Raw genomic sequence first — 27,044 nt, 5'->3', positions numbered from 1 at the left:
ATCCAGCAGCAGACAGCACTCTGCCACCAAAAAGAGATGAATGGACTGGAGTGAATCAGGAGCACAAAGAGCTGCAGTTCAGGATAGCAGAAACCTACTGAGGCAGAAGGAGTAACAGTATTAAAAACATGACCATGTGTAGCAGGGAAAAAGACAGAAGAGCCATCAATTAGCTTGAAAATACTAAAGACAAGTAAGGATCCTTGTGCTGTTTGAGGTGGGGTGGCTGGGGCATGCTGCTGCATGTTCTCATGGGAAAGGAGCAGCAGCAGCAGGCGCAGCAGCAGCAGCCCCTTGCAGGCACCTAGGCTGCCCTCCAGCCCCCAGACAGGCTGCCAGCTGAGAGATCAGGCTCCTAGGAATCCTTGCCATACTCTGAATAATCCACAAACTCCACAGCAGTAGTGGACAAATAGGGAAAAACATACTGCAGGCATTAATTGCAGCCTTGGTTGTAATTTCCCCAGGAGCACGTGATGGTACAGTGAGATTTCTTGTGTGTCTTCTGTCAAAGGTGTAATGTAAGAACGGGCAGAGGTATGCAAGGATTACAGTACGTGTGCTGCAGACCCAAACCCTTGCTTTACTATAGCAAAAGATCAGTGGGGCTGAGAATACAGCCCTGCCACTGATCCCACCCATGAGAACTGGAGTTTCACTTCCTTTAATACACCTGTAGCTCTGGGGACTCATCATTAAAATGTGCAAGATTTTCCAATGAGATGAAGACACGGAGGGACAGGCAGGACTGCAATAGTTTCAACATGTATATATTAATTACAGTTAAAATAAATCACTAACCTATTCATGTCCAAAGCATTCCCCGAGAGGCAGCTCGTAAGAAAGCATGAAGCAACTTCTGAAACTGCCAAAAAAAGAATCCCAACAGGCTCATGTTCCCTCAGCAGTACCAAGAAGAGCAAGATCACTCCCTGACTCCACTGGAGTATAGACAGCATGCCCCTATACTTGCAAGTAGTGAATCAGTCTTGTGAAGTCTGCTCGCTCCATGACATGAACTGAACATAAAATATTATGTTTTCCAGGACCTTGGCCTTGTCTTACTCCCTGCAGTGCTGCCTGCCAACATTTTCTACAAACCCCCACCTACAGAAAGAAACCTCCCAGCATATTCCAGACTGGAAACTTACAGAGTCCAACTCTTCAGGCTTAATAGTGGACCCGAGCTTCTCCCATATCCACCCTAGATCTGGTGGAAACAAACATTCAGCAACAGCTCATGTAGAAGCTCCAGTAGGAAAAGCAGATTGCCAGGAGAGCAGGGCTCCGCCTGTGATCCCCTGTGAGTCACAGCTCCTGACAGCTGGCCAAGCACTGCTCACCTCAAGGATGGGTGATCCTTGCCTGCCAGAGGGAAGGAGGGAGAGCTCTGCCACAACTGAGCAAACTCTGGGTTTTCAGGCTGGCAGAGGTCAGGACTGCGGATCGCAGGACTCCTGCCCCCGCCCAGCAGCAGACCTGCATCCAAAGAGAGCCTCACTGTGCAAGTATGAAGCTGTGGTGCAGCAGGAACTCGCCCTGCTGAGAACACACAGGCTCTGTCTCGCTGCCTGATCCTGCACAAACCAGGTAACGTGTTCCTGGTGCCAAGCTCTGGGCCTGACACAACAGCATTGTGCAGCAAGGCAGAGAGCGGATTCCCAGGGCATTAATCACTCCCCCCAGCCTGCATGCATGCACGCTCAGCACACACTAACATTACCTTCATGGAAGACTGCTTATCCCATTTTGCTATTAGCTCTGGTGCGTGTCTGGTCCAGCATGGGCTGATGGAAGGAGGGACCAGAATGAAATGATAGCTATTAACTCTGTTACAATATTGTTTTGAGATCTTCAGCACAGACTGGGTCAAGTCACAGCAGCCAAGAAAAGACATTTACACACAGACTCTGACAACTTCTACCCCTTCTCTTTTTGCAGATGAAATTGCACAGGGTAAGAAATGACAAATAACTCACCAGCATCAAATGTAATTGTCAGGCACTTGCTAGAAGTACCATCACTTAGACGGAGGTAGAACTATTAAAGATGCTGAAGCAAGGATTTTAAGCACTTAAGAGATAAGGCAGCAATGTGAAGAGGCCATTTAGGCTGATTACATGAAGTATTAACAGCCCCAGTAAAAAGGGAGACCCAAAGGGTTTGAGGGCAGCTAATCCACTCCTATCCCAAAGCACTGCTCAGACCATCAGATAAAAAACAGTAATGGATGGATGCCACAAATTAAGCAGCAATGAAACCAGACTTAACAGGTGCTTTTGCTACTTGCTTCTCCACTAAATAATACATTTCAGCTTCTCAGTCAAGAAGCAGCACTGTTAGAACTGACTATGGACGGTATGACTGCACTGTAACTGAAAAATGAACATTTCACCAAACAGACCAAAATATGCCATGTGGGCTTCCACAGGCACACAGGATTTGCACAAGAGGGACAAGTGGATTCTTGTCCAGTGGATGTCTCAATCTCTATAAAATCTTAGAACCTGCATGAGCAGCAGACCAGAAATGGTCATACTCCATATATACAAAAGACAAGCTTGTCACAAAATTATTAGAGAAATTAATATTAAAAATATTAAACAAATGCTGTCAGTAATCTTTTTAAAAATTGATAAACACCCTGCATTTCACCTAGGTCTTTTCATACCTCCTTCCACTCATTACAGCTCAATGTCTGTTCACTGAAAACACAATCCACTCCCAGTGACAGAGATACCCCTCAGCTCAGTGCACCCTCCAGTTGCTGGGACTGGCTTTGACAAGAGATCTGCTACAGCCCTTGCTGTGCTCTAGGCTGCGGGATCAGTACCCAGCACACAGCGGGAGGAACCAGCAGTTATGCTTGGCTTCTCACACCATTGTGTCAATGCATTGTGTCAAACAAAAGCTTACTAACTGTATACTACGACATTTCTACCTTTTCCCTCTGTTCCTCCCTGTGTTCTCCAAATCTGGACAGTCCTCCTTCCCTCCTCCATGCCCCAGTGCATCTGCACAGCCTTCACTCACACTTCAGCATTGGACATTACCTGCACACCAGCACGCCCTGACTGTTCCCACCAGCCTTCAGAGCTGTGGCCACCCACATTCCCTCTCCCTGCTCAGAGCAGAACATGCTGCTCTGTAAAGCTCCCCGAGGTCCCTGCTCGCCTGCACATTCCTGGGTGGAATAAACAATACCCCGTTGAGCCAGGCTGCCTAGGCCCCAGCTGGAGATAGTACCAATGCAGGGACTGCAGCTCCAGCGAATGCTGAGCTGATCCTATGAATCCCAAAAGAATAGACAATGCAGCGAGCAGGGCAAACGCCCAACTAAAGAGAGGAGCCTTCTCCCACCAGGGAAATGCTGATCACTGCAGCTTCTTGTTAGGACATGCTGCTTGTCTCAGCAGATCCCAAAGAGTCCCCCAGCTGAGCTTCACACAGTGGGAAACATGAGGGCTCTTCTGCACTCCACCTCCTAACGCCACATGGCTCCCAGAAGGAAGAGGAATCTTCTCACTCTGAAATCAAATAGTTTCTTTTGCTTTGTCTGTGACCTGATATATCAAAAATCATTGATATGAATACATTTTTGGTTAGATCACTGACCCCTCAAGAACCAGGACTATCAAGTAAAGGGCTGCTTAAGCAAGTTCTGGCCTTCCACCACACCTGTGTGGCACAGGAGCTCTGCCTTGTACCAAGTAACAAGTAATTCAAACCACTACTTCTCTCCAGCTGGGCTCTGGCTGTCAGTGCTCTCACCTGCTCTGTTGCAGGACCTGGCTGAGGGCAGGCTGGTGGTGCTTGTGTGGGTTAAGAGTGGCATGACAAGGAAGCAAGAGGAGCTCATGTTGAGCCAGACGGCAAGCAAACAAAAGTCATCTGGAAACTAGGGCACAGCATCAATTTTTAATGCAAAGCAGAACACCTCGCCACAACATCTGAGCAAGGTGACCGTGATGGATATTTAATCTCTGGCAGTGGGGTTCCAAGCATGCAAAGGCCAGAACACCAGCTTGGGAGACAGGAGTTTCTCAGATTCTGTATACTGTTGCAGCATTCACCTTATGGACTGTGTTACAAAGTCCTGTCTTCTTCCACCACTATGTGCATGCCTGTGTCTCTTCCCAGTTTTGCAGACAGGCTAAAATGATACAACTTAGAATAAGGAACAGACAAAACCCCAAGAGCAGAATCACCATTGCTGAATTACTACCTGTGGCTAGGCTACAGGTGGTAAGTAGCACACAATTACAGAATTAGTCATTACACCTTGAGTACATATCCAGAACAAGTTGAACTGGGGCTACAAGGACATTCCTTAACACTCTAGCACTTGATTTTGCACCCTCAACAATATTCTACAAGTTAACTTTTGGACAGAAGCCCATCATGATGCTTTAATTGCTGGGTGGGAAGTCCAGAAGTCTGGAAATAATTTGAGTTTGACTTGGAAACTCTGTTCTTTGCTTGCCACCATTCTTGTTCTGTCCCGTTATCTCCAAAGAACCTCAGTCCCCAGCAGGGTCTTTGTTGCTACCTGGACCTCTTCCTTTCATAGTCCCTAGGTGTTCCTGAGAAGGAAGCAATAAATTTTATCCCTCAACAGAACGGTTCTAAAAATAAGACAAAGTAAAAGCTGTGTTGTTCAGAAGTGGGATTGAGCAATGTGATTAGAAATATACTTTTTCTGGTGGTTGAGGGGAAATTATCAGTTAAGGCAGTGAAGAGCTAAGGTAAGCACAATTCAGGCTGTCCCACCTAAGCTCACATCACCACTGTCACAAAGTCCGTCTGAAGTCACCCACTGCAGGGACACCTCAACTGCACTCAGAACCCCAAGGGGGTCACACAGCCATGGTTCCCATGACAGCTGGCAGAGGTGGTGCCCTGTAAAGCTCTGAGAATCACTCCTTTGCTCTGCCCCTACTGCTCAGCTCCTCCCATCCCACTATCAACAGTGCTTTAAAACTGTTGTATGTTCATACTAGTTTTTAACGTCACTGCTAATTCTAGGCAGAGCAGCTGGAGAGAGAACTGAAACCTTTGGCCCTGACAGAACAGAGGATCTCACGAACAGAAAGCAGAGGCCAGCTCAGAGCCGTGGGCACTCAGCGCTATGGAGGCCTCACACACAAGCAGGACGCATTTAGACACTGCCCAGCACGACTCACAGCCACAGTGAGTCAAGATGAGGGGGATGATGGTGACGTCTTGTAGCATGGTAGAGGCTGTATTTGGCAAAGCATCTGCAAAACTGCAAATTCTGTATCTATGAACTCTTCCAGACGAAGAGATAAAATCTCACTGGAAGCAAAGGAGAAAATGGCAGAGGCAAGGGGAAAGAAAGCCTTTTCAGAAGAAACTGAAAGTTATGGAATCATGTCAAACCTCAAAGCAGACACTAATGCTTATGGACACAACTAGAGGCTTCCTAGGTACTACGGCAAGGAGAACAAGATATGAAAGGCCAGAAGTGGAGAGAGAATTTCAAAGAGCAGGAACAACAGCAGAGATGTTTGAACCCAAAGGCCAAATTGCATCAAAGACCCGATCAGCTGAGGTACCACCTAGGGTCAGCAAAAGGAACACCACAATAGCAGCAGCTGCCTCTCAGAGTATATTGAGGGTGACCCAAGCCTTCATCCCCTAGCAGGGCCACTGGAGGAGACACCTCCCGTTCATCTCTGATAAGTATAAGGCAGTGGGGCCAGACTGCCACTGTTGCAAGAGGGATTTGTGTTTGCAAGAGTGAAAACAAACAGGGAATTCTTTTAAGTTTCTCAGTCTGCCTTCAACCGAGTGAATGCCTTGGAGGAGCACCCGGGAAAGGCACTGCTGCAGCCTTGAACTTCTGCTCTCTGTGTGGAACGACTTGTGCCACCCTCACGGGTACAACAACTCCAGACTCCCAGTGCCAAACCACTGTGGGAAGACCACACAATTTCTAAAGGGCCAGGTGCTTTCCAGCAACAAGCTGCCCAGGCAATGCCAGCTACTATCAGCTGCCTGCCTGCCTGCCTGCCTGCCTGGTGGTGACCACCCGGATTACCACTGCCCGAACAGACACGGCTTAAGAGACCACAATCCCAGCGTCCCATGTGGGGAGCTCCCGCTGTACCACACAGCTGCTCCACGCTGCCCAGGTGCCCCAAGTGCTCCCAGGGCAGCGTGGGTGCTGTGGGACGGGGCACAGCAGGGCTGGAGGGCCACAGGCTGCCCTGGCGCGGCTGCCACGAGGAGAGCGCACCCACCCGAGCTCTCAGCACCCCGGCCTGGGGCACCCACCGCCGGCCAGCGCGGCCCAGGGCAGCCCCCGGCACAGGGCAGCCCCAGTGCCCGCAGCGAGCGGGGCCCGGTGCGGGAGGCGCCGGCGGGGCGGGGGCCGGGCCGCGCCGGGGCCCGGCGGAGGCGCAGGCCGGGGCCCCGAGGGGCGGGGGGGGGCCGGGCGGGAGGAGGCCGGCGGGGCCATGGCCAAGCCGGACAGCGGCGAGCGGGGAGCGCCCAGCCCCCCCCAGCCTCTCCGGCGGGTCCCTACCTTCTCCCGGCCCGCTCCGGGCGCCGCGGCCGCTCCGGCCCTGGGGGTCCCGCTCCCGCCTCCGCCCGCCCGCTGCCGCCCAGTCCCGCCCGGGCCCCGGCCGGCCCGGCCCCCAGCGCCCGCCCCGCCGCCCGGCTGCCTCCGCCCGGCCCGGCCCGGCGTGGTGCCGCTGGGAAGGCGGAGCTGCTCCGCGGGGCTGGCCCGCAGCCTGGGGAGCCCGGGGAGACGTGGGGACTTCGCCCCGTGCAGCACCGCGCGGGCCCAGGCTGCGAGGCTTTTTCCCCGGCGGCCCAGGGGGACAGCCCGCCGCGGGACACGGCGCCCAGCCGAGTGCCCGAGCCGGGACGGGGGGCGCAGCCACCCCCGCAGCCTCCGGGCCGGACACGGCACTCGTGCGCCACGCACCGGGCCAGGCTGCTGGCAGAGCACCCGGGAGCCCGGCGCGGAGCACGGCAGGCAGCTGCCCGTGCCAACCCTCTTCTGCTTCCCCACAGAGCGCTGCCGCCTCGCACACACTGCCGGGGCTCCCTTTCCCCGCTGCTGCCTTTGTGGGAATCTCGCTGCCTTGTCGGCTTTTGGCTTTGGCAGCAGCTGACGAGTGGGTCTACACTGCCCATCTGGTGCAGTCTCAGTTTTTCCGCTAGCACCCTCCTTGGCTGCTTAGATACATTGTAAGATCATGCCAAAGCATAAAGATGGAGAAAAACAAATAGCTCCCGAGAAGAAATCCATGACAGAGGGCCAGTTTGTGCATCACAGAGGATCTGGCGTACCAAGTATAGTAGGTCCCGCGCTAGATTTCCTGGCAGGCTAAAAAAAGCTTCCATGCCTCAAGGGATACCATCCCTCAGCAACACGTTGCAAAGTCCGGAGTCTCTAAGTCCCCCTGAGCAGTTACCACTGTTTGGCACTTGTTTGTGCATTTAGCTACACTTCTCCATAGCAACCACACAGATCTCAGCTTGACTTGCCACCAGCCAGGAGCGGGTGTGCAGAACGCGCTCGGAGTTGTGTTGGTAGGTGCACAGGCTGGGTACTGACTCCCGTCTGTTCTCCTGAGGTGGGGACCCACACTGCTGCCATGGCACGACGCCGTGGGCTGGGGGCCTCAAGCTGAGCACATGCTCTGTTCTCTGCCGGTGTGGATGCTTTTAGATGGTTTACTGGTGCTGAAGGATGGACAGCAGTCCCTGCCACAGGGCTCTAGATGTCCTCTGACCCAAAATTTGTTGTTCTTGCTTGCCAAAGAAGGTTTTGAGTGCTTTTCATCATCCTAATCCCTCCTGCAGCCTTTCTGGCTGCCATGACCAACTCTCCTTTGCTGACATCCCCATCCAAGATGCTTCATTCTTCTTTGAGTTCACTTATTTGTATTTTCCCTTTTCTGCCTCCCCCATGCCAGATACAGAAATGAGAAGGCATTGCATGCGGAGTTCTATCTGCCCTCCTGGTTCTCCCAAGATCCTCACAGTTTTGCTTATAAGAATTTGGGTTCATTTTCCTTGGCCTGGCTTCACTTTGTTTAAATGTTTTTCCAGTGTCTGCATACAGTTTTGGTCCTTTCATCTCAGAAAGGGTAATAGAGAAGGGGAGAAGGATTGGAGGCAGGCAGTAAGGATACTCAGAGACATGGGAACAGACTGTACAGTGAAAAACTGTAGGCTGGGACTCTTCAGCTCAGAAGAAGGACATACGGTTGGGAAGAGGTCTACAAAATCATGAGTGGTCCAGAGAAGATGGGGAGAATAGACTGCTTGCTGTGTCTTATGACACAAACCTGTCAACTGTTTTTGCCTTGACTGAAGCCTAAGGAAGAAGCCTAAGAAAGCCCTATCCTGTAACAGATGTTACATCCAAAGGTTGTGCCCTTTTTAGCCCACACTTCTTGCAACACTGGGGGAGAAGCTCTTGGCAAGCCTTTGAGGGATATGCTTAAAAATCCTGCTTCAGAAACATTTTGTAACCATGCTTTCACGTGGAGAGCTCAGCCACAGCCAAGTGGAGCTTTACCAAATTGTTCAACACAAAAATATTCAGAGCTGGGAGGAAAATGAGCTGGATAAATCCCAGCCCAGAGAGGGAGACCTCCAGAGGGTTGTATGTTGCAGGAACCCTGTTGTAGGGGAAAACGCTTGTGACTGAGACTCTAAATTTTCTGCTGCACTGCCAACTCCACAGCAGCCTATGAGGGTGAGTGATGTGGCCTCCTGGGCTGGCCGTTCTGTTCTAGGGAAGGAATCTCTGACTCTGCCCTGGAAAGTGGAATTGAGACGATCCCACATTTTCTAGGACCACAAGAGGGCAACCTGAGAGCACCCTGCAGCCAGCAGGCCCAGCAAGACGACCTGTGACACTGCTGGGATGCAGGTGGCACGGGCAGCTCTCAGCATCACCCGGTCCAGAGACCACCCACCTGAATTAGCCAGCTGAAGTCTGCTCCCTGGGAGCTCTTTCCTTGCTCTCAGCTTCAGACAGATCCTCAGAAGTCAGCAGTCAGCAGTCAGCTCAGCCAGCGGAGTGATGTAGCTGGGAGCAGCAATATCTCCCTGCACATGGGCCAGACACTTGGTGACAGCAGACCCTTATAAGTGCTGCATGTGGCCAGGCCAGGGGATGCAGGGTACCCTCCCTCGTCCTGCCTGCATGTCCACGACGAAATGTCTTGGGTGAACGTGCACTGACACCTGCCTTCCAACAGGAGGGTCCAGCATCTGCAGTGATGCTGCTGGGCTTGGCCAGTGGAAGAGATGTTAAACCACACAGAAGTTGGAGGATCTCAGCCTTGCCATCCCTTTTCATTTCCTTCTGCTCAGAAAAAAAAAAAAATAAAAAATTTCAGCTTTGGCTGTGACTGCTGAACTGGGCAGTGTCTCCAGCTCCTACTGTCCTACTGGTTTCTGCAGACCAAAATCACTCATGGCCACTGTTAGAGCATTACCATTCTGGGCACTTTTTTGCAACAGCCTGTATAATTAACCTGCAAGGGACAGCTTCCTCTGCCTTTACAAGAAAAGGCATGACAGAGAAAGAGCTTCTGTTAGCAGCCAGAGTTACAAGAGCGTGTGTGTGCTGCTAATGCTGAAAATGCCACCAGCATCTTGTAGCAGAGACAGAGGAGGACATGATTGTGAGTAGCGAAGTGCAGAAAATCGCTTCTGCAGTAGGATGGTACAGGTTGCTCACAAGAAATTACGAGATGTTTGCAAAAGAGGAGAAGCAAAGGGATGTTTAGGAGACCCTTTTTTGACAGGCTTTAGACAGGGAGAGAAACAGTGTAACTGATGGCTGTATGGTAGAGATTAGGACAGCCACCCAAGGGAAAAAGAAATCATTGGGGCATATAGGCGGTACTGTTTACCCCTCTGCAGTTATTTGCAATGAAGAATGCTAGAAAGGTTTTGCCTGCTTAAGATATTTTTACCATAGAAATAACCAGCTTTGTTTCCACTCTTGTTCCACTCCAAACTTGCCCACACAGCCTAAGCAGCATTTTAAGCCTCAGCCTGTAGTAGCCTGACTCACTGAACTATGGATCCTTTCTCTCCTAACCCAATTACAATTTGCACAGCTTATGCTGTACCTGCACAGCACACTGCTGGCATCAAGCATCCACACTTCCCTATTGCATTCTGAACCAAGATTCAGAGTATTTGTCTCAAAGGAACATCCAAATAACCTGGCTTGAACTTCTACTCATCACCAGCTGTCAGATCTTATTCTGTGCTCAGAATAATTTTTTGGGTTGGATAGAGCAGACCCCTTTGGGTCTGAAGACTTAAGGTGATAGGACAATACTTGGCTTTTTCCAGCATGTATTATTTCAGACTATCTGACTACAAACAATACAAACCAGCTACTAGAAAGTCTCATCTGCACATCAGGATCAGGAGATGACCTTGAGCCATCACCTCCTAGACTTACCAGTCAGCAGCAGCTGTGCTGCATGTGGTTCAAGCTCACATCACTGCCTGCTTTAAAACTGGCCTTCCCCTAAATTTGGGGTCTGCAGGCAGCAAGTGTCCTTACCTGAGGGAGAAGCATGGAACTTGCACCCAGAGGACTAATGTTCATGTACCCAGTTTGTGAGTTCAGCTTACACCTTGGCTTGGGCTCATTATCCCTGCTATACTCTAGTGGCATTTCATGCAGGCTGTAGCAACAGTCCAGGAGTAAAGGGAGCAGAGCTCTCTGAGATGGAGCAAGTGCAGGAGAAGAACTCAGCACACACAGACACACTGCCCAGGGAACTGTACCCCAGGCACACTTTGTTGCGAATGACTTCACAATTTGCTCAGGGATTAAATACTTCCTTGTTTAATAACCTAATAATTTGGGCTAGTTTCATGCTGGACTGTTGGAAAGTTCACTGGCTGGAGTCATCAGCCAGGCCTTGTGTAAACGGCTTCCCCAGCTCTCAGCCAAATAAGCTGTCCTCATCTTCGGGTCCCCCGGTGAGTGGCTCTCGGCACAACCTTCTTCTGAAGGGCTTTGTTGTTCATGCGTGTGCCTGAGGCCTTACGCTCTGCAGGCTTTCTCACCACTTCTTGTTTGAGCTGGAAGTGCACCTGGAGGAAGAACAAAGATAACTGTATTTTACACTCTCTGTGTTTGTGTGTGTGTGTGTGCTGCTGGCTCAGGGGTCTGCAGGACCTGCCTCTGCCACTTGCCTTAGAAGCTGACTCTGGGGCCAAGTCAAACAATAAGGGGTCTCAGCCATTGTTAAAAGAACTCAGTTCTTAAAGCAGATGTGGTTTTTTTTTCCTCCTGTGGAAAATGCACTAACAATGAACTATGTTTCTTATGCAGAGTTTCTTCTGTGGCAATGCAATGTCCTAGGATGGTCTGGAAGAGGACCTGTGAATGGCAAGGGACTGAGCTACGTTCTTTATTCTCCTTTTCTCACCAGTGAGTAGAGACATAGCATTGCTTTGCATCTCTGTGAATATTTAATACACAGGATGGTTTAGGACAGACAATTCTTTTTCAATTGCATCTTGTTAGCTTGATCAGTCTTTTAGCAACCAGTACTTCCAGTGGATCCAGACAAAAAAATTCTGGGAAAGAAACCGCCGTCCACTACAGCCACACAAGCAGGTACAAGAGGGAGAAGGGGACAGAGAGTGTGTAAAACACAGCATCAGATAAATGGGGAATGGGGAGGCCATAGAGAAAGGTGAAATTGGAATGGGGCTGTATGGACTTCTAGGGAGAGGGACGGGGCAAACAGTGAGTATGGGCAGTGTTGCAGAAATGGGAACAAGAGCGCTCCTGTGAGAGGAGATACGCAAAAATCAGACCATCAGGGAACAAATCAGTTTTCTACAGCAACACTGTAAAAAGAAAATCTGTTATAAAAAGGAAACCCAAAGAGCTGGGTGCTTAACCTAGCAAAACAAAGGACTGGGCTTGACAGCTCCCTATAAATACACCAGGGAAGAAACACCAGGGAAGAAAATGAGCTATTTAAAGCACAACATTGGCATAAGAACAACTAGGCATAAAGTGACCATAAATAAATTTAGTGCGAAAATTAGAAGGTTTCTAATCTTTCTTTCGGAGAAGAGGACAGTTCTGGAAGAATTTCAGAGGCTGGGCAGAGTGGGATGAAGCGATGGAGGGTGGGAGAACAACCACAGTGTATTTACAGCAGAGCCTGACCAGTGTACATACAGGAAGCAAATGATGTGCCAGGATGCCACAGATGGTGGGGAGGGGGTCCTGCTGATCCTTTGAGGACCCTGCATCTGTGGTTCCACCTTGTTCACAAGGCAACATCAGGAGCAGGGATCACCACCCACTGTTTTTACAACCAATTTCTAGTTGTCCAGCCAGCCCACAGAAAGGCACTGTAGGAGACACACCAGTGTCAAGAGCACTTCATTTCCCAAAGGTGCTTGGCTGTTCTTTGCTGGAACTCAGTTCCCATTTGTCTTCAGTGCTCTCAGCAAAAAGAAAGGCAGACTTCAGCCCCTTCCTATGAGTTTGATAACATGTTTGGTCCCAGGCAGAATGCAGATGATAGCAGAGTGCCGAAACCCACAAAGCTGGGGGGATAACTGTTCCCTCAGGGAACAGATGCTGTCTCCACATCATCTCATCATTGAGAGTGAAAAGGATGGAGGGAGAGCTGAAGAGCAGCAGACCCAGCCAGCCAGGAGCTCTTCCATGGCCAAGAGGCAGAAGGACACAGGAGCTGGTATGGCAACCCAGTGCAGCTGCAAGGCCACACTAAGGAATTGAAAGGAACATGGCACTGTTTTCATGCTGTTCCCTGCTGTGAGCTGTGTGGAGCCTTGTCTGCCAAAACAGATAACCTATAGCCACTGGAAATGGTCTACATCTTATCTCCTTTCTCTGCTGCTTACTATCCCCCACCATATTTTTTTCTCCCTGGGGAGAAGATATTTTGAGAAACTCTTGTGAGTATGCAGGATGACTCACCAATGAAGGTGCAGCTGGGCCCACTGTTGTTGTCACTGTCAGGGGCTGGTACCCCTCTGCAGAGGCTGTGACAGTGTAAGTGCCAGGCAGCAGCAGCCGGAAATAATCCCCCATATCACCTGGAACACAAGGTAGGAAAAGAAAGCACTCAGGATGCTCAGGGAGCAGAGTAAAAGACATTCCAGTAACTCTTGTTGAGTTACTTCCTCTAGGATGTGTAGCCTTCAAAACCCAAACTTTTTTTCCCCAAATCTGCTGGCTGCCTCAAGGCTGGATTCACACTGGTACACTGCAAGTGATGTCTCATTAGTGCCATGGAGGAGAGGTCAGTCTTCAAGTAAAAGCCAGATGAAAGGGGAATGCACAGCAGCATTGGCCATGCCTGTGTAGGTAGGCTGCAAAGCTGAGCACTTGCCAGTCAGATGACAGCAGACCTAAGGACAATCACAGCTCCAGTCTGACTCCTCATGCATAACACAATCTAATTCTCGCTATACACAATTTTGCACATATTTGGGTTAGCAAGTTTTAGTTGCTCATTAGGTCAGCTGCTCCCTGATTCCCTGCATAAGAAAGCCCCAGATGCACTTGGACAGACTGTGCTCTGGTGTGCTTAGGGACAGGAGACGGCCAACAGTGAGGCAACACCACATTATGGATTGCTTTGGAAATCTGAGTACAACCCCATCAATGTAACTGGATGGGTATTGCAAATTGCTTCAGGGTAGATCTGGGAGCACAGCTTCACCATGAATGTGGTAGAGCCCTGGCACAGGACAGCAATTAGGCTGTGAATACGCATCCTTGGGATCAGTGAGAATTTGCTGGAGGGAGCCAATGCTGGGGACAATCTTTCTCCAAGCTGGACAGGAGGCTTCAGAGGGGCCTTGGCAGCCAGCTTTTCTGCAATTCTGTGATTCCTTCCTATGCAATTCTGTGATTCTTCCTATGCAGGTTGGCATAATAAGTGCCAAATATTAGTGTTACTGATTCACAGACCTATAGCCAGGAGGAGCTTTAATGATTTCATAGTCTGACCTCTGAAGAGCTGTAGCATGGACTATTTTCTGCAGGCAGTCTGTAATGTTCAGTCTGCTTGAAGGACGGTGTTCATGGAAAGGAGGTTAAAACTGGCCAGCAAAGAGAAACAACCACAACTTGGATAAAGTGGCAATCCATTCTCAGTTTAAACTTGTCTGGCATGAACTTTCAGTCTTTCATTTTATTCTTTATTTTTTCATCTTGTTTTTTGTTGTCTTCTGTTTCAGCTCTTTGTAGATACTTACAGGCTTGAGTAGATTATCTCCTCAATTGTCCCTCCCAGATAAAATAGGAGCTGAGTTTCTGAAGTCCTTTACAATAAGGTTTGCATTCCAGTTCTCACCTCTGTCTTTCCTAGGCTTTCCTAAGCCCACCCTGGTCAAGGATAAGGATAAAGCATATTTATCCCAGCTAATGTCTTTGGGAAACAAACCATGATGGCTCCCATATTAGAGCCTCACCTGCTAACTTCACCCACATATTCAGACATGTAAGCGGATTGACAACCCACCAGAGGTGATGTCATGGCTGATTCCCTGGACAGAAATCACTGCTCCTGCAATGCCATTGTTGTTCTCATCTGACACCATCCCTTTGATGCCCTGGTGAACCTGCAGGGAGGAAAACAGACTGATAGGTCAAGGCCCTTCCTTTGCTCAAGAAGGTATTGCCAAGCAGGGCAGAGCTTTGGGGACAACCCCACCTTTACCTGTACCCTTGGAGATCCTGGTTGTCCCCACCAGATTCAGTCTAGGACACAACAGCTTCCCCAAAGGCCACCAACAAGAGCACCCCATGAGCTCCACAACCAGCTCCCTTCCCCACCTGGTGCCTACTGGTCCCCTTCCACCAGGGCCCATGGGGATCTGCAGGAGAAGGGTGTAGGTCTCAGGACTGCCCCTTTACCTCTTCAATGAAAGCAACAAGGGCCTCCCGGTTGGCCATCCACTGCCGCTCCAGGTCCTCCTCAGGGGGAAACTTATTGCAGCTTAGTTCCAGGGTGATTTCAAAGCAGTTGGTGTAGAGGTAATTGAAGTCCTGCATGCCTGGAAGAGAAGAATAGCCCATGGCCAGGCCATGGCTCCCTTCCTATTCCCATGTCCCCAGTCATCCTGGCCTGTCTTTCTTTGACCAGAAGTGTCTGACTATCCTTCTCTGCACCACAGGCACAGCCCCCCGCTGTGTGATAGTGCAACTAGAGCCTACTCCATGCAAGCAGCCCTCTCCTTGTAGCTGCCAACTCTCTTTCGGGTGGATCATTCACCGACCTGCCTTCAGAAGCTCAGAGAGGTTGGGTACCACAAGGGCCTATATATCTCTTCCAGTTCCTCTTCAATCTTTTGTCTAGTCTTAAGTGTTGATTTTTCAGTTTCCTCATTCCTCATTGTGCCTTTTTTGATAATATTTTTCAGGAACCAGCAGCTGGCTTCCCTTTGGTCACAGTTTTGTGTTTTGATGGGATTACACCACAGGATTTTCAAATACACTAACAGATTAATGCTTCCTTTGTCTACAAGTACACAGGATGAAGGTCTCTGCAGACCTTGGCTACTTCTGTGTCTCTTTCCCAAGCCATTTCAAGTACTCCCAAGCCATTTCCTGGTCTGAAATACAAACATCAGAATGGTGTCTAGTAATGGGCACAATTCTATTGCCACAGTCCTTCCCCAACCCCTCCTGTCCCGAGGTTTCTTGTCTATCCCTATACCTCTTTTTGCTCTGGGGGGTGCTCACCTGCCCAGCCCTTACCTTTGCTGAGCGAGTACCAGGATGCCCCATTTGTGATGCCATCAGCAAAGTAGTCCCCACAGTTCCAGCCCCGGTGCATCCAGCTGTGGGCGTAGGAGTAGGTCTTGGCCAGCTAGAGGGAGAGCAGCCAGTGGTCACCGCTCCAGCCCCACACGGCTGGAGAACCTGCCTGGCTCTGGACAAAACACGCTCCTTCCTTTGCTGAGGAGCATGGGAGGGAAGTCAGACAGGAGAGAGTTTCTGCATTTTACTGCCATAAAATACAACATGAGGTGCCCAGGACCGCTACAAGATGTAGGCAGATAAAGGTGAAGAAGGAAGAGCAGTAATCTGGCAAGCTGGAAGCTTGTTGATGGCACAAATGGCTTCTGCCCTGCTTCTGCTGAGAAGAAGGGGAGCAGAAGGCACTGGACCTATGCAGGGACACTTGGCCTCACACAGTAAATGGCACTAACTGGGGGAAAAGATACATGAAGAAAAGTAACCAGTATCAGTCCTGGCAAATACCAGATATATATCGGGGAATTTGGATTAGGAAAGAGTTTGGGCAACTTCTGGTACTAACGACGATTCGTTTGTTGCCCTTATTAAGATTACTGTTTATTTTTAGACATGAAGGCAGGGCTAAAACTGGGCTGCTGCATCCAAAGCCAGTCTTTTGCATAAGACACAGTTTAAGAGAGACTGGCATTTGCATTTTCTAAGACAAACTCTATTCCCTTGTTTTATGCTTCAGATTCCAGTATTCCAGTGTAATGTCACTCTGTCAGCAGGAAAACAGTTACTTCTCTACATTTCTGAGTCCTGAGGCCAAGTGGGTATCATGAGCCTATGCCCCAGACTGCAGCCTCTTTACATCTGGGTCTGAGCGCAGCCTTGATCCCAGGAGGTCCTGACAAGCCCCTGCAGATTCTGCTTCCAGAGGAGGCTGAACTCCAGCTTCGACTTATTTTTCTCATTAACTGTTCTGATGCAGGCTTTTTTCTTGTGCTGAGTATTTCCTAATGGAAGCAGTGACTGAAGGCATTGTTTTCTGGGATAATGAAGAAAAACCACGAACCTCAGCTAGTACTAACAGGATCAAGAGCATGGATTGATGCATTCCCTGATGTCTGCTTATGCTACTGGAGCTCTTTCTGTTTGTTGTAATCCTTGTTCTTCGCCATCCATAAGCCCCTGCTGGGCACCCACCTCCCTTATCCTGGTCTCAGCAGGCCCCCAGTCACCCCTCTAGGGAAAAACCCCTATGCATTCTAAGATGGTTTGGCAAAGCTGGGTGCAGCTTCCAGCTTTGGAAGAGCAGGTTATTACTGAGTATGCTAGTGGTATCTGGGTTATGGGGAACCCAAGCACAGCATGGACAAGTAGGGGGCCCCTGAGGGTTAAGACTGGCCTCTCCTTGTGGTGGGACCAGCTCACAGGGTGGGAGTGTCCTGACTCCTGAGCCAGTGGCTGGCAGAAATGCTGTAGTCTGCTAATGATTATTTCCAACACGTTTCTTGGCTCAGCCCCTGCATGACGCAGTGACCAGAGCTCTCGTCCCGATCTAACTGTGCACCCTGCCAGGGAATGTCCTCACCCAACGTGGCCACGCTCACCTTCTGAAATAACTTATCATCAGGAGTAGGTGTGTTGACAGTGCGCCGGTGGCTCCTGAACCGCTGATCCTGGGACTTGTCATAGGGGTAATTTGCCACCACTGCTCCACCGTGCAGATTGGCTGAGAGCACAAAGTTGTAGCTGCTGATCCACTGGATCACAGCCAATGTCTCTGGCTCCACCTGGAAGGACGAGAGAGAAGGAGACAGGGAGAAGAGATCTCTGTGCCAGCTGCTGCTCCATGCCCGGCTGTGGCATGATTTGCCATGTCAGACCCTGTCCTGCAATGTGTCTGCTGCAGCTCTTGTAGCTTCCTTTGTTCTCCACAAACTGCCCTGGTACACAAAGCAGCTCCCTCAGCACAACCCCAAGACCTGAGGCACAGGTGTTAGCCGGCATGTGACACCTCCTCTGCCCTGTGCATTGCAGCCTGCTCCCCTAAGCTGGCTGTGATGTCAGAGGCAGAGGTGCAAGCTGTGATACGGGACCAGGATTGTATCATTTCTCTGCAGGCAGAAGTCTCAGAGAAGGAGACACAAGCACTGTGCAAGCCAAAGCACAGTGTATTTGCTTGCATGCTGATTCCTCTAAGAGGATGCTGTAGCCCACATGGTATCCCAGACTGGTACCTGGCTTTTCCAGTTGTCAGGCAGTGGGATGTGGTGATTTGGCCCGCTGATTTCCCTGCTGTAGTACATGAGTGTGTTGAGGTCAGGGAAGTTGCGGTTCAAGTCCACTCCATTGGCATTGTTCCTCCCTGTCAAGTACCCGTTGCTGTCTGGGCCCTGCGGGGCAAAGGTGCATCACAGGCATGAGTTCAGGTTGGGTGCAGTCAGGTTGGGCAGCAGATAAGCAGAGACCGGCCACTGTAAAAGCACTTCTGTGCCTATGAGTTATAACATGTGTTACTGCTGGCAGGACAATAAAGAGTATTGGTACTGACAGGGAAAATCAGTAACAAAATCTTTTTTTCCGGGGTGACAGAGTAAGCCACAAGACAAACAATTTGCTTTAGCTGAAAGATCCACAGATATCTCCCTGAAGTCTAGCAGCACAAAGAAATGGGTGACTTCTTTTCAGGAGGACTAAGGGGCTTATTTCCATCCCATTTCTCATGTCCCTGCCTGCTTATGACAGTGGCATTCAACTGTCACTTTCCCAGTCTAGGGCAGAGGATTTGCAGTGACCTGTCTGTGACAAATAACTTCTAATGAGAGTAAGACAGGTATAGGAAGTCTTCTCCTTCAGCTGCCAAGGTCACCTGTGGCAGGACATACAACATCAGCCCTTGGCAGGGAGGTGAGAAGCAGCAACAGCAGCTGACAGGGACAAATTTGGCAGGGCACAAAGGGAAAGGATTCCCCCTCTTCCTAGCTGCAGTGAAGAGGATCCCGAATGGATCTGAAAGGCTTTCTGCCCCTACCGGTGTGGAGGAGGTGATCACTGCCTGGTACCTGCTTGGCAGCCACTTCGTACCCGTCGGGGTTCATGGAGGGCATGATGTGGATGCGCGTGTCATGGATGAGGCGCGTGACCCGCTCGTTGCCCCGGCGGTACTCCTCACACAGGAACTCAGAGAGCTGCAGCAGCAGCTCACGGCCCAGCACCTCGTTCCCATGCATGTTCCCAACATACTTGAACTCCGGCTCCACTGGAGAGAGCAAGAGAGTGACGCCATCAGCCAGGGCCGGAACAGGGGGGAAGAGCAAATGCCTACCACAGGGAGCCTCAGGCAAACCCAAGGGACACCCAGTAAATGGTATAAAATGACCTTTTCCCTTGGAAAATGCAAATCTCAGTGAGGGAGAGTGGCACAGCTCTCATACGGGCTCCGCTTCATTTTGCCACAGCCCCCTGGGAGCAGCTCAGAGTCTCCTCTAAGTTGCTTTGGGCCTTTGGAGCACGCAGGAGGAGTATTTGCTGGTGGTTTGGTCTTGGGTTGGTGAAAGGCAGCACAAAAGGACCAGGGAGCACTGGCAGGGTTGCCCCAGGCTGCCAGGGCCTCACAGCTCTGTGGCAGGTGGCAGTGGAGGGGACAGACCATTCCTCCCAGCTCTGCTCTTCTACATTTGCTGTCAGTGCCTCTCACCAGCATGGCACATTCCTGGCCCTGCATCTCTCCTTCCCCTTTACCTGCCTCCAAGGTCAAGGTTAAGGACCTCCTCACCCTCAAGAGAAGAGTCTGGCAAAACCCTCAGCAGCTGAGCTGAATATGGATCAAACTGTCCCTCAGACAGCTCCAGTATGACCAAAAAGGTCTCTTGCCACTGACTTTTCTAAAATAAGGTCCCAAAATACAGACTTGGAGACCACAGGCAGACAGTGCCTGGAACAGGACTTGCTGCTTTGTTGAAGGAGAGGCAGGACATGTGAGGGACAGGTTGTGCTTTCCCAGAGGGCCTTGTAAAGCAGTTACTTGTGGGAAAATAAAATGTCACACTGCAGGCTGGAGCCAGCATTGGTAGAACGAAAGCCAACAGGGGAATTAAGTTAAAAAGGGAGCCTGACTGTCACATGAAAGAGTTAGGAAAAAAAAAGGGTGTTGTTGCAAATGTTGGCTTGCCAGATCTTGAGAGTCCCATTGACTGTGAGCTTTCTGGCCACCAGCAGGGATCAGACTCGCAGAGGCAGTGTGCAGCCCTGCTGCCAGGTATGATGTCCATCAGGATCCCTGGGGTAAAAGGCATTACATTCCCAGATTGAGAGCTGCTGCTTGCAAAAGCCCCAGTGCCTTTGCTGTATTAAAAAAAAAAAAAGAAAAGAAAAAAAAGAAAAAAAAAAAGTCTAATTTTAGCTAAAGATTTTGCTTTCCCATGTCTTTTGATTGCTGTGTCTCTGTGCAAGACACCAGAGGTGGGCAACATATTTTGATCTTGTTAGATTTCAGAGACGTAAGAACTGATTTAGTTACATAATCCAGTTATTAAAAACACAGAAAAATCCTGGGCATATATACAGCCTTTAAAAAAATAAGGTTTCAGCAAGGATTCTCTGCTTTGTTTGAGTCTGCAGCAGGATTTGTCAGCCTTTTTCAGTATGCAAACCCCTAAACTTTATGTATATGGACACACAAGCTCTAATTACTGCATGTAAGACCATTGATTCTGAGCTTACTTTTCAGAGTTACTTTTCATATCCTTCAAAGGAATGCACAGTTTCCCAAATTCCCCATGCTACAAGCTGAAAGTGCCAGCCTGAGAGTGGCCCATGCTACAAGCACAGGTCCATGCTGCCTGCCTGGGGCAGGGGAGATCTGAGTCATCTCCTACAGCCCTTCCAGCTGCTTTCATGTGGTTCTGCAAGTCTAAAATCCAGTGGTGCACTGCCCGTGCCCTTTGCTCATTCCATGCTTTGAATCAGCCCTTGATGCACTGCGGAGGTGCCCCAGACACCCTTAGTGCCACGCAGGTTTCCCAGTGCTGAACAGGGCTGTCACAGAGGTAGTCAAGGTGAGAAGCTTCCCATCCCATCTTCTGGCACTGCTGAAAATGATCCTGTGGGCCCCAGTGCAGTGCTGCCAGGCATGGGGTGCTGTGGGGTTTGTGGGGGCTGCTCCACCGAGGGGGGCACAGGTCCTGCACAGCCCTGCTGGCAGTTTTCCATGTGACTAGGCTGCTTGCACTTATCAACCCCTGCGTTTAACCACATCAACCAGGACTTGAGAAAAAATCCTGCGGAAAACAGGGAGCTCTGTCCTTATCTGCAGCTCGGGGACAGAAGGTAGGGATGGGAGGGAGTTCTGTGTGCAGCCCCCCAGGGCACCTGGCTGCCAGCAAGGTCTGGCTCGGCAGCATCTCCAAGCTGCACAGGCAGCAGCAGCAGCAGCTCAAGGGGCCATTGCTGCCAAGGTTCCTCAGGGCCACGTGGCAGCAGGTGGAGATCCCTGGGACCAGCCTGGCACTGGGGCTGCATTGCCCACGGGGCTGGCAGGGCTGCAGAAACCCAGCGCTCTCTCTGCCGCGGTCCCTGCTTGCTGTCCTCCTGGGTTTGCCGTCCGGGGGAGGAAGGGCCGAACACTTTCTCTCCCGTCCCTACCCAGCAGCACAGGGCACAGGGTGGGTGCTGTCCTCCTTGCCTGAACAACGCTGTTTAGGGAGGGAGAGTGTGCTAGTGCAGGTGGAGAGCTGGGATGGACTCGCCTGCGTTCTCGCATTAGCTTGAGTTGAAAACTCGGAGCTCCGTCCAAAGTACGCGCCTGGGCCACGCCGCAGCTCACGCAAGCACAGCGGCACGGTGCATGTGTGCGGGCGTCCCGGGGCTGGCGGCGGGGTCCGCGCCGGAGACCGCGCTGCCTGCCACCCGGGCACCGCCGGGAGTCCTGCCTGGCCGGGGAGATACCCCCCACCCAGTGCCCCAACATGCCGCGTGGCACGGAGAGCGCCGACGAAGCCCGTCCTGTCCGAGCCGCTGTCCCGTTCCCCCCGTACTCACGGGGCTCGTGGATGCCCGGGTAGTCGCTGAACTCCAGCACGTAGAGGTGCCGGCCCTCGACGCTGCGGCCGATGCTGTAGATGCGGGTGACGTAGGGGCACTGGCTCTGCACGCGGAACAGGGCCTGCACCAGCTCCTCGTAGCGATGGTGGAGGAAGCTGAGGGCGGCCGCCCCCTCGAGCAGGAGCAGGGCTCCCACGAGGGGCCGCAGCCACCGCGCCATCCTCCCGCGGCGCTGGGCGCCCGGACCAGCTCCCAGCCCCGGCTCCCTCCCCGCCGGGAGCTTAAAGTGCAAACTCCAACCAGCTCTTTCCAGCTGCCGAGTGCCAGCCCCCTGCACCTGCGGGCGGGGGGCGGCGGGAGCGGGGCGCGCCGGGGCCCCGCGGCGCAGGAATGCTCCCCCCGCCCGCCCGGCCGGCCCCCGGCGAGCCCGCTTCCCCCGGCGGAGAAGTTTCCCCCCGCTCCAGCTCACTTATTAACTGGACAGCAAACAGGCCCCCGCAGCCACCGGCTGTCACCGCAGAAGAAGCGCAGGGCTGGAAAACTGGCTGCGGAGGGCGTCGGGGCTGCCAAGCGCACGGGGAGCGGCGGGCGGGGGAGAGGAGAGGAGAGGGGGCCGGCGGGCGGGGGTTCCCCGTCACCGAGCCCTCTCTGGGGGCAAGAGCCGGGGGGGATGGGAATAGAGCCGGGGCGGCCTCGCCTCCCGCACGATTCCCGCAGCCCTGCCCTGCGCGGGCTGCTCCCACCGCTCCTCCCCGGAGCCCGGTCCCGGCTCCGCGCCTCCTCTCCTGCCCCATCTCCTGGGGAAGCACAGGAGGCACCGTCGCGGATTCCGCGGGTCAGTCGGCCCCTCTGCCCGGCCCTGCTCACCCGGAGATCCCATTGCTCCCGGGATAAACAGAGGCAGGGACTGCACCGCCCTCGCCGCAGCTGGCTGCCCAAACTGCCCAGCTGGGACGGTGCAGGGGGAGGGCAGAGCAGGGATGTGATGCAGGACTTGTGTGCTGAGCAGGGACCGTCACGGGGAGCTGCGCTCCAAAGTGTGGTATCATCCCGCCCTGCCCTGGGAGTGGGCGTGAGAAAGAGTTCTGACGGGCACTGGGCAGCAGGACATTGCTTAGCTGCGTAAAGACAAATGAAAATGGCACAGCAGGAAACTGTTTCTGGATAGAGGGGATGCTGCTTCCTCTCCACCCCTCTGCCACACTTATCCCGGTGGGCAGATGGTCCCTGCTCTCTGCCCACTGCCAGAGGCAGCCTTGGTTTGCAGCCTTGCCCCGCGAAAATAAAACTCCAGCAGCCTAGTGGCTCTGACGAGGTATTTACTAGGACAACCCTGACAAAGAGCCCAAATATGAGCACAAACAGTTGAAAAATTTACCATCACGGCTGGACAGGCCAAGAGAAAGGCTCCCTTTGGTAACACGAGCACGCTATTCTGCTCTATCCAGGCCATGCTAGAGAGGAGCTCCTCTGGCCATCAGTAATGGGCTGCCCAGGATACTCAGTGCCATGCCAAACATTTGCTTTCCCTTCAGCCTTGAGATGGATCTGTGCTGCATTGCTCTAATTTTTGCGTCAAGGGTTGCTTCACACAGCAAAGCATTCTCTCCCAGTGCTTTCCTACCTGTTCTCCACATCTGCTTGGGCTGCTGTCTTTCTACTTCAGGAAGAGCAGTGGTAGAACCAGGGGAGTCCCTGTTTATAGCCTTTAGCTGCTGTTGATAGACTCTGATGCAAAGAGTGCAGGCTGGTGGTGAAGGCACATGGATTGCCTGCTCATGACTTGACTTACTCAGACTTTCCCATATCCAACGTCCTTCTGCCCCAGCACCATCATAGTGATCCTTTCTCTCCTTGACCCTTTGCCTTCTTGGTCTTCTGCCCCATCTGGGAAATTTCCTCTTAACCCCTGTTTTTGAAAAAATATCCTTTTGAAGACATGACCAGAAAAATAGATCTATTATACATATATAGCAGTAACCATGTTAATACCTTCTCCTAGTTAAGCTGCTTCCCCCCACATCCCTGCTTGTCAGCCGGTCTGAAAGCAGCACACGTTCAGGAGCAGGAGTGGCACTGCAGTCACCTGCAGCCAGGTAACAAGAGTCAGTGCTGGAGGTGATAGCTTCTTCCAGCACATGCCAGAAACCAAGGCAAAGTAGCTGAAGCTGTGGCATGGTGAGCATGGCCATGGTAGGACAGTTCTTGTCCCTACAGCAGGACATGTCTGGTAGTATTTTGCAAAGCTGGCAGCCCACAACAGCAGTGGGAAATGCTTTCACCTCCTTCACATCCCTGCTCCCAGGGCTGCTGGGGTCCTGTGGAGCTGCTCTTTCCACAGGCTTCAGCAACGAAGGCCATGTGAAAGAGCCATGGGCAGGTTTCCAGCACTACCCAGTGTTACTTGGCAGCCAGAGAGTGCTAGGCAGGGCTATAGTAAAATAGCACAAGCCCCATGTTTGGCCAGTTTCACCCTCCCCTTTCCCTTCCTAGGCTGCTTTCAGTAGCCTGGGACAGCAGTGGCAGAGTTGGAACTGCAGTGCTGCCAAGGGACACATGAGGAAAGCTCTCACTTTCCTATGGAGGCACGCAGCATTGATGTGAGAAACAACAGTAAAAAAAGAAATGCCACAGCATTAGAGCCTAAAAAGGAGCCATGGGCAAAATCTTATGTGGGTGGAGAACCCATCTCACACACTTCTAGGTCTGGAGAGTTAGTCAGCATTATCCACAGCACTGGGATGGAGGCAGCCTGTTATCAGGCAGCAGGTTTAAAGCATACAAAAGGAAATAGTTTTGCACAAAAGACACCATGGAATTACATCATCAAAGCTGAAAGTTAAATGAGTGCAAAAGAGGATAAGATGAATTCATAGAGAGCAGGAATTCATAGTTATCAGATCTTGAAGCAATCATTTGATCACAAATTTCCTAAGCCCCTGATGGGTGGAAGAAAAGGATTATGCTGTTTCCCTAACTATCCCTCCAAATCCTCGTGCACCACACAGCTGGAGACGAGTGCCAGTGTGCTGCCTGTTTGATCTGACCTAGCATGGCCTTTACAAAACACCAATGAAAGCAGAAACAAACAATAGAAGTTGTTAGAACTTAGAAACAGTGAAGCAAGTGAATGAAGACTTCATTTGGAAAATACAGTTAATACATCTGGGATGGATCATACACTCCCCCATCCCCCACCCAGATGTTCAAGAATGGAAGACCTTGGGGCTGTGTGAGAAAGAAGGGGAGCAGGAATGCTCTGTGCCACTGTGCTGAGAGTGAGAGGACTGTGAATGCAAGTCCTGTCCCCCCACCCTTGCATTGCTGATGAGCACAGGCAGCAAGGACCTGATTCCACTGGAACTGGCCATGGAAAGACTCCATCTGATGGGCTCACTTTAGTTCTGGCCATATTGTTAACAGAGGAAAACTGGAAAATTTGAGGAAAGTTCAAGCTAATAGCCATAAGAATGAGCGAGCTGTGGGGAGTGCATGCTGATAGAAAAATAACAAGTATGACAAGCTTTGTTTGCCTTGGCAGAGCTGTGGCTGTGGCTGCACACAGAGACACACAGCCCTGTGAGCAAGGGACACAGCCCCACTGTCCTTCACCTGTTCAGGGGGCTGGGAAGGTGGGCTGCAGTGCCAGCACGATGCCAGTGGGGCTGGCTGGGGGAGGGAAAATGAGAACAGGGGACTGCTTCTGTCCAGTTCAGAGCTCGGGAGAACAAACTGCTTTGAGGAGGTCGGGCTGAAGCTAAGGCAAAGAAAGATGTGGTTTGGGCACGAGCAGCCTTCCCAGGAGTGAGGCAACCTGTGTGAGGTGCCCAGAGCCTGGGAAAGACCACAGTGCCTTTCTCTACCAGGAGGGGATGCTACCCATCCATCGGGTACTTCAGAGCTGACCCAGGAGAGCATCGAGGAACTGGCAAGAGAGGAAATCCCATCTCAGGACTTTTCCACGTTTAGTGCCAGATGCTCCATTCCACTACTGGCAAACCCCCATCTTCTGGAAAACAGCGTGAAAACTTTTCTGGCATCAGATCAGAAGTCTTTATTATGATAAGCATTGTGTGTGCACCAAAACAAAGATCCATTTCTTCAGGGTTGGGCCACAGAAAGAAAACACATGGCCTGGGTGGCAGGGACTGTTATCCTCAGTGTGCCCTCCCCAGTCCCTCCTGAACAGGCTGTTGAGCCTGTGACAAAGCTGGCAGCCCTGCAGAGCCTGCACATCCTGCCTGGCACAGAGCATGGGAAGAACTGGGGTGGAGAATGAAGGGGCACACATCCAGCCCAGAGCTGCTCTGGGAGAAACTGGAAAGCCCTGGCCAGCGCCAACACTTCAAATCAGCCTTCCAGTGCAGAGGTGATGGCCCCACCTCTGAGAGCTTTCTTCCAGGTGGAGGCCCCGCTGTGCTTTGTGCAGGGCTGGAGAAATCAGCTGCAGCCTGTGCACAGAGGAGAGGCAGCTTTATCAGGGGGGAGAGTGAAAGGTACTTAGAGCCTGTGGTGGGGAGCAGTTTTCCTGCAAGAGGTGAGGGTGCTGCAGGTACCCAGGCTCTCTCTTCTGGCAAGTTTTGACAGCTTTGCTCCACACTTGACACTTGGCTGAGTATGGCAGAGCTCATAGAGGTCATCAGTCCCAGCGAGACCAGGCTGCCCTTGCACCTGTCAAATCCCTCTGCAAGGAACCTCCCCAAAAATGCACCAATCAACCTTTGAACCCAAACCAGAGACACTCATCCTACCTTGCTGGAGCACATCTCAGAGCTTCCTAGGAGCCCAGGAGAGCTCTCTCTTCAGGAGAGACCACAGTCTGGAGTCTTGGCAGCGCAGCAGAGCTGAATAGTGAGTAAATATGTGATAGACAAGAATGTGTGATGCTAGAAGATGCTTTACCCAGGAAAAGCCAAATAGTAAAGCAGGAAGTGTCTGGAAATTAAAGCCAGAAGCTATCAAATTAGAAATAAGGCACAGATAATTATCAGTGAGGCAGATGAACTGTATTAACAAGAGAAATGATACATTATTACTGGCATATTTGGGAACTTCCTCCACTATCATTAATGGTCTTCAGTTACATGTTGGGTGGCTCTGGAACACACATTTGAGTTGAATACAGCTGGATCAGATGCAACACAGAAGCAAAGAAATGAATGTTCATAAACTTGAACTCTTTGACCAAGGATTTTGAATAGCCTCCATGAAAAAAGTCCTGCAATAACAGGAG

At 51.4% G+C, this 27,044-nt stretch overlaps 3 protein-coding genes across 9 annotated transcripts in view; all 3 read right to left on the bottom strand.

Annotated features, from left to right (window-relative positions):
• The window catches only part of DNMBP (dynamin binding protein), a 37,486-nt gene extending 28,505 nt beyond the window's left edge, over window positions 1–8,981 (bottom strand). For 3 of the 4 annotated variants that reach the window (XM_014250480.2, XM_088059547.1, XM_088059549.1), the window contains exon 1: window positions 6,548–6,604. The gene's annotated coding sequence lies outside the window, so the exon portion shown is untranslated. Of the gene's footprint in view, window positions 1–6,547; window positions 6,605–8,960 lie in introns of those variants that run through there. The other variant, XM_088059546.1, reaches the window with a different exon arrangement.
• A 1,872-nt stretch (window positions 8,982–10,853) lies between these two features.
• On the bottom strand, window positions 10,854–26,647 carry CPN1 (carboxypeptidase N subunit 1). Of its 4 annotated transcripts, none has more exons than XM_088059399.1 (10): window positions 26,563–26,647; window positions 23,604–23,897; window positions 18,832–19,028; window positions 18,007–18,162; window positions 17,377–17,559; window positions 15,779–15,890; window positions 14,936–15,075; window positions 14,541–14,640; window positions 12,989–13,107; window positions 10,854–11,112 (listed from the first exon to the last, which is right to left on the bottom strand). In XM_088059399.1, coding segments are annotated over exons 2-10 (1,140 nt in total). In that variant the 5' UTR covers window positions 23,605–23,897; window positions 26,563–26,647; the 3' UTR covers window positions 10,854–10,980. The 4 variants fall into 4 exon arrangements, with proteins under 4 accessions (XP_087915525.1, XP_087915527.1, XP_005520705.1 ...); XM_088059401.1 differs by lacking the exons at window positions 23,604–23,897; window positions 26,563–26,647 and adding exons at window positions 21,809–21,914; window positions 22,281–22,308; XM_005520648.2 differs by lacking the exons at window positions 23,604–23,897; window positions 26,563–26,647 and adding an exon at window positions 21,809–22,170.
• The window catches only part of ENTPD1 (ectonucleoside triphosphate diphosphohydrolase 1), a 33,143-nt gene continuing 31,394 nt past the window's right edge, over window positions 25,296–27,044 (bottom strand). Inside the window, exon 11 of the transcript XR_001331336.2 lies at window positions 25,296–27,029. The gene's annotated coding sequence lies outside the window, so the exon portion shown is untranslated. The remainder of the gene's footprint in view (window positions 27,030–27,044) is intronic.

This window comes from Pseudopodoces humilis, chromosome 9 (assembly GCF_049639895.1).
Source record: "Pseudopodoces humilis isolate 2021_Gansu_Grassland_sample_001 chromosome 9, ASM4963989v1, whole genome shotgun sequence".
Classification (NCBI taxonomy): Eukaryota; Metazoa; Chordata; class Aves; order Passeriformes; family Paridae; genus Pseudopodoces; species Pseudopodoces humilis.
Note: the sequence above shows the minus strand (reverse complement) of the source record. Positions and strands in the feature narration are given on the sequence as shown.